The 16,986-nt window shown below is 28.3% G+C and overlaps 2 protein-coding genes across 6 annotated transcripts in view; one reads left to right on the forward strand and one right to left on the reverse strand.

Annotated features, from left to right (window-relative positions):
• LOC138188763 (transcription activator GAGA) overlaps positions 1-11,120 on the reverse strand; it is a 72,736-nt gene extending 61,616 nt beyond the window's left edge. Inside the window, exons 1-6 of one of the 5 annotated variants that reach the window (XM_069130803.1) lie at positions 11,103-11,120; positions 7,581-8,122; positions 5,652-5,846; positions 4,752-5,006; positions 4,343-4,478; positions 4,076-4,189 (exon numbers count right to left, since the gene is read on the reverse strand). In XM_069130803.1, the coding sequence (XP_068986904.1) occupies positions 4,076-4,189; positions 4,343-4,478; positions 4,752-5,006; positions 5,652-5,846; positions 7,581-7,769 (889 nt within the window). In that variant the 5' untranslated portion in view covers positions 7,770-8,122; positions 11,103-11,120. Of the gene's footprint in view, positions 1-736; positions 1,674-4,075; positions 4,190-4,342; positions 4,479-4,751; positions 5,007-5,651; positions 5,847-7,580; positions 8,179-9,148; positions 9,352-11,102 lie in introns of those variants that run through there. The other 4 variants (XM_069130802.1, XM_069130806.1, XM_069130804.1 and 1 more) reach the window with 4 other exon arrangements.
• A 762-nt stretch (positions 11,121-11,882) lies between these two features.
• milt (trafficking kinesin-binding protein milt) overlaps positions 11,883-16,986 on the forward strand; it is a 102,611-nt gene continuing 97,507 nt past the window's right edge. The window contains exon 1 of the mRNA XM_069130798.1: positions 11,883-12,572. Coding sequence (XP_068986899.1) covers positions 12,393-12,572 — 180 coding nt within the window. The 5' untranslated portion in view covers positions 11,883-12,392. The remainder of the gene's footprint in view (positions 12,573-16,986) is intronic.

A 16,986-nucleotide genomic window follows, 5' to 3' on the forward strand; every position in this document is an offset into this window, starting at 1 on the left:
TTTTGCGAATTGTCCTTCGGAGGACTATTGTTTCATTAGTTATTGTAAGACACTGTGAAAAGATTATTCTATGGAGCAAAGTGCTGTATGATGGATAGCTCAGAAGCTAATTTTAGTAGTCATTTCGTTAAAAATCTTTAGAGCAAAATTTTTCAGTTTCAGTTGCGAATGATTTGTAGCTAAAAAAAATGAATCTTACTATTATTAGTAGCAAAAGAAAAAATTCTTTTTGCTGTAAAAAAAATTATAAAATAATATTGCTGCACTAAACAAATTAAGAATACTGTTTATAAAGAGAATATAAACTTTAAATTCAAGCTCTGTTGTCAATTTTTGCTTCCGAATATTTCTATATATTTTTCAATACTTCTGTGCTTTTATTAAGCTGTTTTATTAAACTTATATCTTCTTTTAATATATACACTAATAAATAATTTCTTTATTAAGCTCTAATAAAGAGACCCTGAATTTTTAATGCACTTAGTTTTAAAAATAATATTCATATTTTAATAAATATTATTATTCAAAACGTAAAAACTTTATATTCTTTTACACGTAATAAATTTATCAATGTTTCGAAAAGCATGTTGCATATGCATTATATAATCTGTTACTTTCATATATTAGAAAAATATAATTAAGAAAACAATAAAAAAAATAATTTGATACTTATGATAAAACAAATAATGAAAATAGAATAAATTAGAAAGAATAGAACTAAAAAAGTTAAAACTAAAAAATATCATTGTTCACTGATTAATATTTAAAATTTCATTCCATTCGTTCATACTAGTATCATACTCTAAAGACTTTTAATAATCGTTACTACTATATCACTTATCATAAATAAACACAAAATCTTCGAATTATATTTTTATACAAAAAATTAAAAGCAAGATATGATTACTTTATACCTATTAAAAATAGGAAATAAGAAATTCTAAATTTAAGCACTTGCTATGAAAAATAGAATGGTTGATAAGTAATCTTATAAAAATATTCAATGTTAAGAATTCTATAAATTCTTAATGCTCTCCATCACAGCACACACCCTTAATCTCTTCACTGCACCTTAATCTGTCTTCAAAAGACTATATTAATCTCCATCTGGAGTTTATGGTAGCCAGAAATTACTGGCATTAAGCCTACTCAACCAAAAAGCTATCACAAATGGGCCGAAGAAACTAAGGCGCATTAGTGGTATGCAGCATCAAATTGCATCATGCTGCTCTGAAAGTGCTTAGATTCGGCATTGGTCTGATTGACCTCGTAAGCACCATCTTGGAATACTCTTGATTTGTTTTCCAGAGTTACTGTAGCTGTGCCCTCTTCCATAGAAACTCTGGGCGTAGAAAAGGATTTAACATTATCTGTTTGTTGTGCCTGGATTTGTAGATGAGTTTGCGCTCCAGTCTGTTGTTGCGCTTTAGGCTGTTGTTGTTGGTAGATTTCTTCTTGACGATGCCTGTCTGCCACGCTGAGCTCATGGAAGCTGACCAGGTGGCGTTTCAGGTAGAGCTTGGTCTTGAATGGCTTGTTACAGAGGGGGCATGTGACACTCTGAGGGTTGTGGATCAGGCGCATGTGCTGACGTAGGTTCGACAAGTTACTGTACATGCGGTTGCAGACAGGACAGGGGCGTGGGTCCAGCGAGTGCAGTTTGCGTAGGTCAGCTGCAACACACACACAACTTGCTCTAACCCGGTAGAGGCAGCACGGAGAAGGGAGTTAATTTTTTTTGTTTTGTTTTATTGAATGGATTTATGGGTGGGGTCTCCGATTTGCCAGCCACCACCGGACAGCAACAACCAGCTAAGAAACCCTAGCCACACGACTATTATATACTCTTTCTAATTTAGCAATAGGATCACTCTTAGAGTTATAAATATCAATTTTTATGTATTACGATTACATTATTTTTTGTACAATTCCTTCTACACAAATTATGTAAATGTTTATACCAAAATTATTACATCTCCTCTCCAAAAAGATAAAAACACTTCAATAAGTGCCATTTTCTTAACCCATCAATTACAATTATATAACATTTTATTTTGAGTGTAAAAATATTAATGTGGCTAGATTTCAACGTTCAATTGCAACATTGAAAACTACCACCTCTAATCTTAAGTAAATAAGTCAAATAATTTCGTAATTTGATTTTACATTCTATTTATTGGTAATAATTCAAAGTTCTTACAACTTTAGCCTAAAATAATCAAGAGCATAACAAATTAAGTAACAAATCAAAATAATATTTCCTGAATTTGTATATGTATGATTTCATATATTTCATTTATATATTTATTAGTGAATAAAAGATAACTTGTTTGTTTTATAAAAAATTAAGAAAAAATATATTGGTTGATCCTATTACTACCTGTCGTGCGTACAACGATATCGCGCGTTTATTAACGCGCACACATCGGAGACAAATGGTAAGCGTGTGTTATTGGGACATGAGGCGTGAGAGCTCGCGCTGCATCCTCCAAGATTATTATACAATGTTTCTTGACAATAACACCCTTTTACGTTTACAAATTTTCGCTTGAGACGTATAAATTTTATTGATATATAATCGTATATAGTTGCTGTTACTATCACTGTTAAAACAATAACGATAAATAAAAACAAATAATTTTTGCAATTATAATATGCATAATATTTTTTTTCTTTACTTGTTCTGCATTCTACATTGTAAATAATTTTAATTTAACTTTGCAGTAATAAAAATAAATACCATTTAAATTTGAATAGTTTATCTAAACAAGAAGTATTATAATTAAAATAAAAAGTAACAGAAATAGAATCATACGTTGAGAATTTATATGAAAATTTCAAAATCAATAGCAATCGAATTTTTTTGGGAATTAATCACTTATTATATTATAAACCTTATTATATTGCTACATAATTTGATTAGTGAAGCCAGAGATATTAATCTTTTTTTAATTACAACACCGTACTTAAACACTGACCTTAACCAAAAAGCTTATAACAAAATTTAGCATCAAGCAACAGTTTTGCTATATATTTCAAGTTAGGGTGTTCTGCCATGGGATATTTATGAGTACACAGAAAAACGACGCCAATTAGATGAAATATAAAATATTAAAAACTTATAATGTAAAATAATAAACACTGACTGTAAATTAAAATAATTTCAAATTTTATCAATGTTTTATCTTAATTGATTTAATATTTTATTGAATGATATACTTTAAAGTATTATAATTTAAAGAATTTTAAGGAAATAAAAATGATAAATTAAAATTATCCAATATTTCCAATTGGCGTAGCTTCTGAAAGACAATAACGGAAAACATAGAAGCAACGGACAGGCAATTTTACCAGACGGAGGGATTTTACATTTAACCATTTAAAATTCTTCTTTTCTTCCCTCATTTTCTCAGTTCTCATTGCTTGAACTTATAATAATTATATTTACAATTTTAAGTAAACCTAAAACAACTTTTGATTTAAAAAACTTAATATAAAAAATAAATTATAATTTTTAACTAAAATCAAAAGTAACACAAGCTGTATAATGTTCTCTTTTTGTAACAATTAATATACATAAAATTTATTATAATCTTTTAGTATCACCTCCAATTCTGGCAAATAATATAGACAGGTAGAGAGCTCGAGTATATATGTACACGCAGCTGACTTTCTCACACAACAGCCGCAAACTGCACTCCCCTGGATAAAATCAGAAAATCGCCTCCGAGTGTCAAATGTCTCTTCTTTACCTTTCTCTCTCCCTCTCCCACACTCATCTACACATTCTTCTCTCTATCTTCCTTACATTCTGTCTCTCTTAATGTTTGTTTCTCACTTTCGTTCTTACATACACACATTCCTTTTGTTTCCTTTCTTTCCCTTTCTCTCCTACCGCCTAGCAAGAGCTACCGAGCTACACGAGCTTACCATTTCAAACCGAGGCTCTCCTTCTCCTTCCATCTTTATATTCGCATCCAAAAAATTCTGTCCGACATGATCGGCTAGGTTGTTGCTGTTTGTAATGGTGCTCGCAACTACCAAAAAATTAGGGTTGGGACGGACGATCACTTACCTTGTTGTTCTTGATTTAATTCCGTATTACCAGCATGAGATGGTCCTGGCATCCCACCTTCTAGTGATCCACCACCCCCTCCTCCACCTCCTCCTCCCCCTCCTGCTCCTCCACCTACAAAAATGTAAATTATTGTACAAAGGTAAAAAATTTATTTTATAATCTTTATGAAATTGTAGAAATGATGCAAATTTTAAATAATTATTCTAAATAAATTAAATACTAATATATTAATGCATACACAACATACACACACTGTGTAATTACCTTGATAGGAAGGTGGATAAGATGGCAAAACTTCCATGCCACCATCGAGGCTAAGAAAACCACTTGGCAGTGTGTTGACCTCCTGCTTTGGAGAACAATCATCATCGCTTCCATATTCTGGTAATTCTATTTTTGGCTAAAACACAAAAATTATTATGATTATTTTTCCTAAAAACTGAGATTTATTCTAATACTGATCGCCTTTCATTAATGATATACATTTATTTATTACAGTAAAAAAATTATCACAAAATTGTGAAAGATAAATTTAGCATTTTTATTTCACATATTTCCAAAATTTGTTGAAATTTGTATTCATTATATGCTTATACAAGAATGCTTATACAAGTATATTAAAAAATATATCTTTAAATAATGAATATAAAACTATAATAGAAAATAAACTAACCTCAACAATATCGAGATCTTTATAACAGTCAAGTTGAACCTGTGGCTCAATTAATGGCCGTGTGCGTGGCGTTCCAGTTGCACAGGCCGCCGGAGCTGGTACTGGACTAGATATTTGAGGCGAATCACTTCGTTTGCACAGCCTTTTTAATGGTGGAGGACTTGAAGTTGGTGGAGTTTTGCTACGGTCCTCCTCCAAATTTGGTGAGATCAGCCCACGGCCATTTGATGCGTGTATGTTGTTTGTCTTCAAATGCTAAAAATAACAAATTTAAATTAAATAATATATTTTATAAGAATTATAATATAATATATTTTAAAAGAAATAAGTAATTATTTTAATATCATAATAATTGTAGCACAATAATTTTTTGTTCACATATTCTTGTGAATTATTGGCACAGTAATATTTCTATGAACTTTATATATATTTTATATAATTTTACATAATAAATAAAATAATTTTACTATTTAAGCAAACTTAATATTAATGTATCAAAAAAGTACATCACCTTCTTTAATATAATATTGTATTAAGTAATTACCATTAACATTAGAAAAAGAGTTATGAAAGCAAAATAAATAAGTAAAGTCATAGTTGGCATGAAATAGAAGGTAAGAGGAAATGGAAGTTCTGGAAACACTCCAAGCCTATAGAATCTTAAATGGTAAAAAGTAGTATAGTCGATAAAGCGATTAGATAATAGGGTTGTAGAAAGTAAAGTATTTGATAAGGTAGTTTAAGGATACTGTAAGGTTTAAGGATACAGAGTCTTTCAAACCCTTTGAAGAAAGAGGTAATAAAAGTAATTACCACTAATATTAGTTTAAGAATCTCAAATTACTTATATTAAGAACAATGTGTACAACATATAACATCCAAAAAATTTTTAGAACATACCTTTTCGTTGTTGTGCTGATTATTTTGAGAGTCAGTGAGGCCACGGATTTGCAGAGACTCAGCAGTTCTTAAAAATGTGGGTAATTCTGCTTGAGATATGTTAACCTCTCCAGCATACATGAACTCCAAAAGTGACTGCAGGTGTTCAAACTCCACATCTCGCATAAATATTATCGGATGCTTGCATGGATTTGTCTATAAATACACATCATATATTTATTTAATATATATTTGCAGAAATAACTTTTTATTTTTATTTTTATATTTAATTCTATCACAAAACTATTACTAAGTAAATCAATACAAATAAATAATTATAGATATAAATTGAAAATATATTTATTAAGCAAATACTACATAACAATTTATAGTATTTGGCAATGAAAGCAATATTTATAAAAACTAAAAGTGCAAATAGTACTAATTTTTCCAATAAAATAATCATTAAATTTTAAATAGAATTGGTACTAGCATTTTCTGGAACTGGAGATCTTATTTCAAAAATTTATCTATGTAATATGTATAGAATATCATTACTTATTGTTAGAATTATTGTAGTTATCATATATTATTTCTCAATTAATTTCTTTTAAGATACAACTTTTACATAACTTATATCATTCAAATTATAGTAAAACATCAGTCAGTTTTAACTTAAAATGTCTTGACATATATATGAATAACAATTTTTAATACGTTTACAGATTTAACGTTGATTAAAGAATATGGAGATAAAAAACATAGCGATACAAAGGATAAGACACAATGAACAATTAATCAAAACTATAATTCTTGGTTTTTGTTAGTATTTATACTGCCTTAATGTTTAATTCAGATATTTTGCTTAGTCAGACCATTATGTTAAAACATGATCTTATACAAGTATATATCTTCATATGAAAATTACAAAATGCTATTCTATATCTCAATCTTATGTGATATACAAATTTTTGTAATTAAATATTATGTCTTTCAAAAATTTCAATATTTTATAATCATTTCATATAATATAATCTACATTCAATTTTCATATACTTATTTACTATTTGTATTATCATTAACAAATTTCTCCTTACTTCATGCAAGGTATTAGAATCAACACTTGTATACCAATATAATGTTATTATTTTTTTCTTTTAATGGATCCAAGTTTTAGAAATAAAAAAGTAATTTATACTTGAATGTCTAAAAGCAACAGAATTGTCCAATTAATGACTAAACCAAACAAAGTATTATACAATTTAATTAATATAATAAAGTTACATAAATAAATTCAACATATGGCAAACTATAAAGGAAAATATAAGATATGAAACAAAATATAGCTTCTTATTTTTATTTTAATGTAAAATATAAACTGTAAGTAAATAATGCTAAAATAATGTTAAAACTTTGTGTAATGTAAGAACTTTTTAGATGACGGTCTTTTGCTTCATATAACAATAAATTTATTCTATAAATATCATAAATATGTTAGCTCTTACATCAAAAGTACTAAAATTCAAATCATATATTGCTTACTACCAAAGAACTGTATTCCTAACTAGATTTTTATTTTATACTTTTTTTATCATAATTGTTGTTAGTAATTATCTAAATAATGCGCTGAATTTGAGCAATTTATGTAGAATTTGTATAAAATTAGCTATGCTGAAGTCAATCTAACTAATCATCAGATATTAAAAAATAAATAACATCAAGGGAAAACTATTCCCATGCAAACTATATATGAAGATATATAGGAACATTACGACATAGTATCACGACATATACAGGAGAATTATGAATAAGAACTTTAATTTCGACTCGACCATATCTAAAGCAAAGCATGAGTCTCAAAGAAGGTAAGAATGATGGGTTAAGGTGAAGGGAGGGGGGAACATCGAGGAACTAGCACTGAGAGAAGCAAGGCGGGGAAGGTTTTCTAACCTTGAACAACTCCTTGAAGTAAGGGCTGCACGCGGAGAGGACAACCTTGTGCGCCTGGAGACGCCTACCATCGCAGGCTAAGGTGACATCAACGAAGTCCTCGTCATCCCTGAGGGCCTCGAATTGGCTGGTGATATTAGCTTGAAAGTTGTTCCAACGCAAGCAAAACTGCTGCTGGCTATCCGTCATTCTCCTCGCTCGACTCCCTTCGACCTCCTCTCTCTCCCTCTCTCTTAAACCGAGAGCCCCCCACCACCCACCCTCTGTCCGTCTCTCTCTTACTTTCACCTTCTTCTACTTCTGTCTTTTTTCCTCTTTTTCTTTCTTACTGATGGCAGCGTTATTCTTCCTTCGTTCCACACTTTGACTTCTCAAGTGTATCTTTCTCTGTCTTTCTTTCTTGCAGGAGACACTTCAAAAATTTTCGAAAGATATTGAATATGAAAGATTCATTGAGACGAAGAGGGTGAGGGTGGTTTCGCAGGTCAGGCCTGTTTTACTGCACCCTCGTGCTACTGGTTTGAGATGAGGCTCTCATTACTCTGGAAAAAAAATGGCAGGTGCAAAAAGTGCAATCGATGACTGAAGAGGAGGTGTGTACGTGGGGAGAATCGATAGACGGCTTACCAACATTAAGAGATAAATGAAATACATATTTCATGTATAGTACTTTTTACAAATATCTTTACATTTTTATATTATACCTATATCGATTGAATAAACGTATAAAAAGCGTCACTGCTCACTATATTTCAACTAATAAATTCAACAAAATTTTCATTTTTCCTACAAAAAACATTTAATCTTATTAAGTCACTAGAAATGTACCTAGAGATTTCCATAATCTTGTCATTTCTTTCTTTTCTTTTCATACAGTAACATCAATGTATGTTTGTAAGTAATGAAATCATAACTTTCAAAATATCTATAGTACTTAATACTAGTACTAATGCCTTTAATATTAGAATACAAAACTGAAAAATTAAAAAAAAAACATAATATATTATACGATTTTCAATTACATTAAAAATATTAGATTAACGTCTAGTAATTTTCATATTAAATTTAATATTTTATGGTACTATCTGGTACTATTTTTAAAAATAATGTGTTCACGTCAATACTATTTTTAATTTTTTTTTATTGTAATTCTGATTATATATATAAATCTTACATCAGTTCATAGATCATATTATATAGACTTAACAAAGAATTTCAAATTTACGAAACATAATATTTCTAATTGCATGTGCTTATACGGTTAAAACATTTTTAACGAAAATAAAACTGTTAATCTGTTAATACTGACATATCTTTTAAATGAGTCATTTCATTACATAATTTTATAATACATTCCTAAATTGTACGAATATGTAATTATTAAATACTCTAAAAAATATGTTTGCATTATTAAAATTTGAACACTTACTGTATTTAAAACCAAATTGTGATCACAGTGAAGAAAGTAGCAAACAAATAAAATTTGTAAATTTAAATTGCGCAATAATATTCTAATGTAAATTCTATAAAATTATGGTGTAAAATGTATTATTATCTTTTATACTTACATTCCACATTTCCGAAAAGTGAAAACTTTGAATTTGTATTGTAAGAGAATATAGAAAATATTTCCGTGATTGCAGATAGTTTCTCCAACTCCCGTCGTATTCTAAATTAAACCAAATTTTACCACCCATTATTTGATCGTCTTCATAGCTTCGAACAGTTTCGGGCCGTCATGGACGCCCGAATTTTGTTCACAAAATAACTTTTTTTAAATTTTTTCCTCACACTATCGCGGTATATGTGAGAGAGATTGTATAAAAACATGATAATTACAAAAAACTGACAGTTATGTGATGCAAGTGAAAAATGTCAAAAAGACAGGTGAGTCAGTCTTCTCTGTTTTTTATTATATTTTCATGTATTTTCAGAGTATCATTTTCATTTCCCAAAGATTTAGTCACCAACATTTAAACAAGAAGAAATTAATACATTCAATAGTGAAATTCGGTGGAAAATTAATGATTATTGTTTTTAACCTCGTTTTGAAAGGTTACTGCGGGCGACTCAATCGATACATTGTCCTCGAATTTCGTTTTCCTCAGTAACCAGTATAACTAATTGCTTGTTAAACACATGAGATTTTTATTAGAATTACCGAGAGTTTTTTAGAAGGGGGAAATATTCTGATGTTTCTATTAAAATTTATATCTAATGAACAAAAGTTAATCGTAACCTTCATTAAGTTAACCTTCAAAATACACTTTTTAAAATTTTATTTAATGTCAGTGAAATGTAATTGATATTTCTTGTTTATATTATATAATCTTAAATTTTATGAAATGAAATAAGTATCATTAAATAGAATGTTCTTTTATGTTTTTAAATGTAAAGCAATTTAAACTCAATTTGTTAGTAGCCCAGTTTCAAAGTATTATTGTTCTTAAATATAGTTAAAACAAAAGGTTGAGAAAATAGTGGAGACAGAAGTATTGTCTGCTTTCTCTTCTTACTATATTATAGAATACTCTATAAAGTCTGAACATAACAATGTGTGTAAATTATTATTTAGTTCATTTAATGTACAACAGTGAATTTATATTAAATACTATTACATTAGTATTATAATTACATAAAAGTTGAGAAAAAAAGCATAGTTTAAGAAATTAAAATATATATGACATTTTCTTATTAATTTTATTGTACCTTTTGTTTTTAAGTTAAAGAATACTATGTATTGCTTTTGGTTTTATTTTTAAAAAATAGTTTTAGTTAACATGTTGATATTATTTGACATTATTTAAATATTTTGATATATTATATATAATTATAATTATAATGCTAAAACTAATTACATAGATTTAAAAATTCCATTACTCAGTTATTAAATTGATAAATGCATTTTATATTTAAATAATTTTTATATTTCCATGTTTTGTTGTTTTTTTTCCATTGATTCAAAATGTTTTTCTCTTTTCTTTTCGTGTTATATATGTGTATATGGAAATGTAAATCAAAGAATAAGTGAATTTTAAGAATAATTAATTTATATTTTCATATTATGTTATGTTTTAATAAGAAGAAGTTAAAACAACTCCTTGTTAAAATAATTGTATGATTTCTTTTATGTTTGCAGAATTTATACAGTGTGTTGTTTTGGTGATCATCGTGGTTTCCTTACTGGAAACCAAAAATTTTATACTACGTCACGGTGAGTTCCTAAACGAACTAAACTTACAAGTTGATTATATAACCTTAAACCATTAAGTAAAGTTATGAGATAAATTATTGAGTATTTAAAAGATTTGGTTTCATTAAATGTTGTTTTAATTAACGTATAATTTTAACGCTGAGACAGCTTATTTTTCTGAATTATCATTACTAAAATTTGTTTTGGTTGGATATTAATCATTTATATATTAAAATTCTTTATTGCATTGCTATAATATATTAATTAGTATATAATTAATTTCATGAATAATTAAAGAAATCAATTATAATTATAGAAATGTTTCTTACCTTCTGATAAATTAAGAAGTCTTAATCCGATTAATATTGTAGACAAATTACTGTTCCTCAACAGTTAAGTGTACTATTAGCCACCAATAAATTAGCTCAACTGTTATGCCATATCAGACAACGGTTATTTTAATCTGAATAGAGATAATTGTCTTAGTATTAGGATAGTACAGTCTCTGAAAGAAAAATAAACCGAGTTATGTTAGTTCGTGATTTGAAATTATTATTTATATATATTTCATCTTGTATTCATGTTGATAACACTACGAAGAGTTTATAATTTCATTTTAGACTAATTTACAATAATGTTATAAGATTGTCTTATGTTATTTCACTGATTTTTATTTTGTTATAGTTCATCACTTATACATATGCTCCTTAACATATCATAACTTTATTTCTGATTCTGCTATATAAAATTATTATATAATCTTTTTATGCATTATTTTTTTTTTTTATTTCTGATATATTCTCTAAATATCTTTTTAAAACTTTTATTCTGAAGTGTTTAATACATTCTTTGAATCTTACTTTAACTCCACACCCTTCTTACGACGGTTTAACCTTAATTATTCTTTGAATGTTATCCGCGAATTCCTAATTTTAGTAAATTATAAGGAAAGTCAATATAATCATTGTTTTACGGATAGGTGTTAAAAAATTGACAGACTTTTGGATATGATTGTACAGTTGTTATCGGCTCGGGGCAAGTGATAACGAGAGCGGAGGAAAAAGGCATTCTCTTATGTGAGGATTGAGGTGTTCAGAAGTTATTTAGAAGTTGACGAGTTATTCGTCCAAAACGTTTCCGACATCTGTGTTCGTTTTATTCTGTGACACTCCTTTAAGATAAATATTCAGTTTCAAGTGAGATTTGAGTGAAAGTTTAGAAGTCCTTTGGAAATTTATTTCGATTTATAACTTTGTGTTAAAGTCGAAATTGTTTTTACAAAAATATTCGCGATTATCGAAAGAATAATTTTTAAGTCTGCAATTACGTGTTGAACGTAAAATCCTTTTTAATACCATATTTACATATACGGAATTCGTACTTATTAATTCATACTTTTGAATAATTTGAAATGAAGAAGGCTTTACTTCCTGTCTGAAGGATTTTTTGTATATTTTTAATTCGTCGTTATCGTTATTCGGCATTAAAAGAATTTTCACTCGGTATAACGATAAGCATATCTGGAGAAACTGCAAACACTGATTTTTATGTCGGGAGTCAGGCGTACGTGCCGAGAAAAGTATTCTTGGAGGTGATAGTTCACAATTGTTTTCAAACAAATGTTGCTTAGAGGGATTGCATTCGCGGAAGCAAGGCGAAATTCCGCCAGACGTATTTTAATACCTCAAAATTCCGCTTGCGAAAAGGATAACGCTGAATTGACTTACGATGGAGCCTTTCAGCGTAGTTTGGGATCGAAGGCAAATAGCCTTTCACGATCAATCGGCGAATCTACTCTTGTAAGTTTTTATTCATGCCTGAAAATAATACAAATTAATTTTACACGAAACGACGCAGCGTGAAATACGACGAATGCCTCTTAATCCTGCTAAATTAGACATATTAAGATATTTGTAGTGTGACAATAACCTCTAAAAATAAAACACACGTTTCTTTCTAAAAAAAATTCTTCTAGCCATTTATAAAGATAAATATTTTAAGCAAAACTGGTCTTCCTGAAAAATGAATCGTTGTATAGATAATAGATATAAATATATGAATAATAATACATAAATATCGAAATCGTCGGAATTTCAAAGAAATTGTGAGAAAATCAATGTAGGTTAAAAGTAACGTTTCAATAAATAAGTTTTACACAATTTTTTATATTGTATGGTTGAACAATCATTGGTGTTTTTCTTTACGATTTAAAATTAATGTTATTAAATTTAATATAACAATATTTAATATAATAATTCATAATAGTATAAATGAAGTTCAAACGAATACAGATCAATTGCAAATATAATCGGAATACAATTTGTAAAGTTTGCATAGAAGTTTTGAACAGATCCTCTTTAGTGATGTCATTTGTATAAATGACACGGCTGCGAACACCAGCTACATCCGGTATCTATAGCAATAGATACTGCTCAAAGCAATTAGAGGATCGTTTTTTCCTGACACTTCTCATACGCTTTGTTTCAATTTCTTTTTTTTCTTTTTTTTTTTTTTTGATTTTTCAATTTTTATAGGTATTTCATGTATTATTATTTTATGGGAGATTTATTATTCTATGGTATAAGCAAATTGTTAATTCTATTCAGTGTGTTGAAGGACTGATGTCGTTTCTTTAGGATTTGTTAAAATGGATATGGATCAATTGTAAATATAATTGAGATAAAATTTGTAAAGTTCATATAGAGGAAGTATTAAACAGATGTTGGGTGGTGTCTTTTCTATAAGAGAAACAGCTGCAGATAGCTGCAAACATCAGCTACATTCATTTTTATATTTATTCCTCGTACACTTTTTCAATTTTCATAGGCATGAGTAGGTATCACATTTTATTTATTCTATGACATAAGCAGTGCTGGTGTCTTTCTTTAGGATTTGTTTAAATGGATGTAGATCAACTGTAAATATATAACCATAATGAGTCTAATAACAAAAGGCTACATATAAGTTTTAAACTGGTCTTCTTTAGTGATCTCACTTGTATAAAAGAAACAGCTGCAAAAACCAGCTACATATGGTACCTACAGCGGTACAAACTATTCAAAACAATTGGAGAATCGTTTCTCCTGTCACTTTCATTTTTATATTCGTTTCTCATACACTTTGTTTCAATGACTGTCTTCGACCTTCCAATTTTCATAGGCATTTTCATAGTTACTATCTTTTGTTTGTTCTATGACACAAGCGAATTGACAGGCTGAAGTCTGTCAATTCATAATGCTGTAAGCGTCGGTAAAATATATTTCGCGGTAAAATATATGTAATTTGATATCGACAGACGTGGAAACTAATAAAATTGTCCTATATCGCATCGTATTCTGAGTGTCACAAATTGGAGAATTAGATCATCGGTCTTTGTCACATCATCATATGGATAACAATAATAATACATTAATCCATTATACGTAGTAGCGATTTTTCAAACGTCTCGAACATTGTATAATGCTGACGATTTATTTATATTCAAATGCAGCAAATGTAGAAATAAAAATATAAATAAGATATAATGTAACGTATCAAATTTCATTTGCACTTTAGTTGTGCTTTTAAGATACTGTTCTTGATCAGGCGTCGTAACTGCATATTAATTTACTTTTCTTGATAAATACTTGAAAGATTAGGATAGACTATATGTATAGTAGATGTACATATTGTGTTACGTGCTATTTAACACGATGCCAGGAGAAAGTTCATATTTGCTTATTTCGTTCTTATCGCAGTGTGATAACGTATCGACGATAAAATCAAATAAAAATTTTCCTCAATATTTTATATGGTGATAAATTATTAACACTTTTAAATATCTTGATTGATGAATATCTCATTCTAATATAGGAAAGGAACAATAAAGCTTATTTATAAAAATGATAGACGATTTATAGTATATTTATAAATTCAATTATGGTTATTTAATATATTTGAATTTAGTTTCTGCAAAGTAATTCTCAAAATAGATAAGATTACCGAAATATTACTATGTATGTATATATAAACATCTGTTAGATATATAACTGATGATACAGTAGTTATAATTCTGAAAATCATTTGAAATGATACTTGAAATAAATGTAATAAAACATAATTCCAGAAAATTTTCCAATTCTTTGTATTTAACACGTTGAATGCTACGGTGATGCAAGTTCTATTCAATTTTTCGTAAATTTTACGGACTAAAAAATTTGCAACGATATGAATGACTTCGATAACATCGCCAGAAAAAAGATGCGCAAATTCAATACAATATTTCACAAAAATTAGATGTTATGATATGATATATTTCAAAAATCATAATTGCTGCGAGACAAATTTTTAAAAATTGTGGTATAAGAATTAATTAAAATTAGTTAACAAAATTTTGATCACAAATAACCATTATAAATGGTTAAATTTTTTTTTGATAACCGGTAATCATTATTGATGACGGAAATTTAATTTTGGTTACCAAATGCCAATATAAATGATCGGAATGTTTTTTGGTTACCAGTAACAAATTATCGACGACACGAATTTTATTTTCTTTACAAATTACCATTATAAATAATTGAAATTTTTTTCATTGCCGGCAATCATTATCGATGAGGGGAATTTTATTTTGGTTACAAATAACCATTATCGACAAAATTTAATTTTGGTTACCAGTTACCATTCTCGATGATCTAAATTTTATTTTTGTTACCGATAACCATTATCCATGGCAACAATTTTTTCCAGTTACATTCTACTATCGTTTATTGTTGTTAGCATTACTGTTAATAATTAGTACATATTCATTGACAACATAAAAAATAAAATAGAAATATTAATAATATTAATTATGAAAGCTATACATTTTATTGAGCAAAAAAGGGTATGAAAGTATATGAAACAAAAAATAGGATAAAAGGTACATTGTAGTACAACGTTAATACAAGTGTGAATAAAAATATTGTACTACAATCTTTTCATAATTAATAAATAAGTTTTATAATTAAGTTGCTTTATGTCGTCAATGAATACTAATTTTATCAGTGATATTAATAACAATTGATAATAGTCGAATATAATCAAAAAAAGTTTTTGCCATGGATAATGGTTATCTGTAACCAAAACAAAATTCTTTTCATCAATAATGGTTGCTGGTAACCAAAAAAAAAAAATTCCCTTCCTTTGTATCGGTTACTGATGACCAAAATTAAATTTCCTTTATCAATAACAGTTACTGACAGGCAAGAAACCTTGTAATTATCCATAATGGTTATTCGTAAACAAAACAATTAAAGGTTAATATTTTGTAGTCATTCAATATTTTGAGAAATTTCTTTCATTTTTGCTGATAACTTGCTTACATTTAAATAAAATTTAATTCTCACTCAATAACTTTTCCAAAAAAATCTTTGAAATATCTAAATGTTATTTCGGATGTCTGGCATGTTTCAATCCATTGCGACTCCCAGGACAATATATATATATATCCATATATATATCCATATTTATATATATATATATATATATATAATATAAAATTTCCGTACCATTCTACGTATTAAGAATATTAAAATATCTTGTATGTATCGTACAAATGGTAGTAGGTTTCCCTTAATGGAAACATGAGACACGTGAACTTAGTGACTGAATACAGTTCACTGGATACAGCGCGTATACACTTTTCTGTATGTATATTAATAGCTTGAATTCGTTCTTTTGTACATTCCAGTAACGTTTCGTCCTTGCTTGGTTTTAGCTTGCAGTTGCTAGTGTTTACTTCGCGAGTATCAGTGTCACGAGAAATAGCGCCAATATCTTAGAAACTTGCAAATGATGTCATTTTTATCGTTTAACTATGCTTTGTAATTAACTTGAAGATATCGTGAGTTCTTTCAAACTTCTTTTTAATCTTTCCACCTATTTAAAAGAAAAAAGAAAAGAAGAAATAGATTTCATTATTTACGTGGTGCAATGGAACCTGTGGAATTAATTTCAATTAAATTAAGCGTCTCTTTTTACAATTATTACTTTATATTTCGAAACCAATAATAGAAGAACAATTACAGAGAACAGGACACAGTATAAACGTAATACTTTTTAAATTATTTATGGACTCTGCATCTTCTTTACTGCTAAATCAAATTTTACAATTATACACTGAACTATAGGTTGACTCATATTCTCTTCGTGCCATCTGCCATGTTGATCTGATGCCATAAACATCTCAAAATA

Source organism: Bombus flavifrons, chromosome 17, assembly GCF_040668555.2.
Source record: "Bombus flavifrons isolate JBK064 chromosome 17, iyBomFlav1_principal, whole genome shotgun sequence".
Taxonomy (NCBI): Eukaryota; Metazoa; Arthropoda; class Insecta; order Hymenoptera; family Apidae; genus Bombus; species Bombus flavifrons.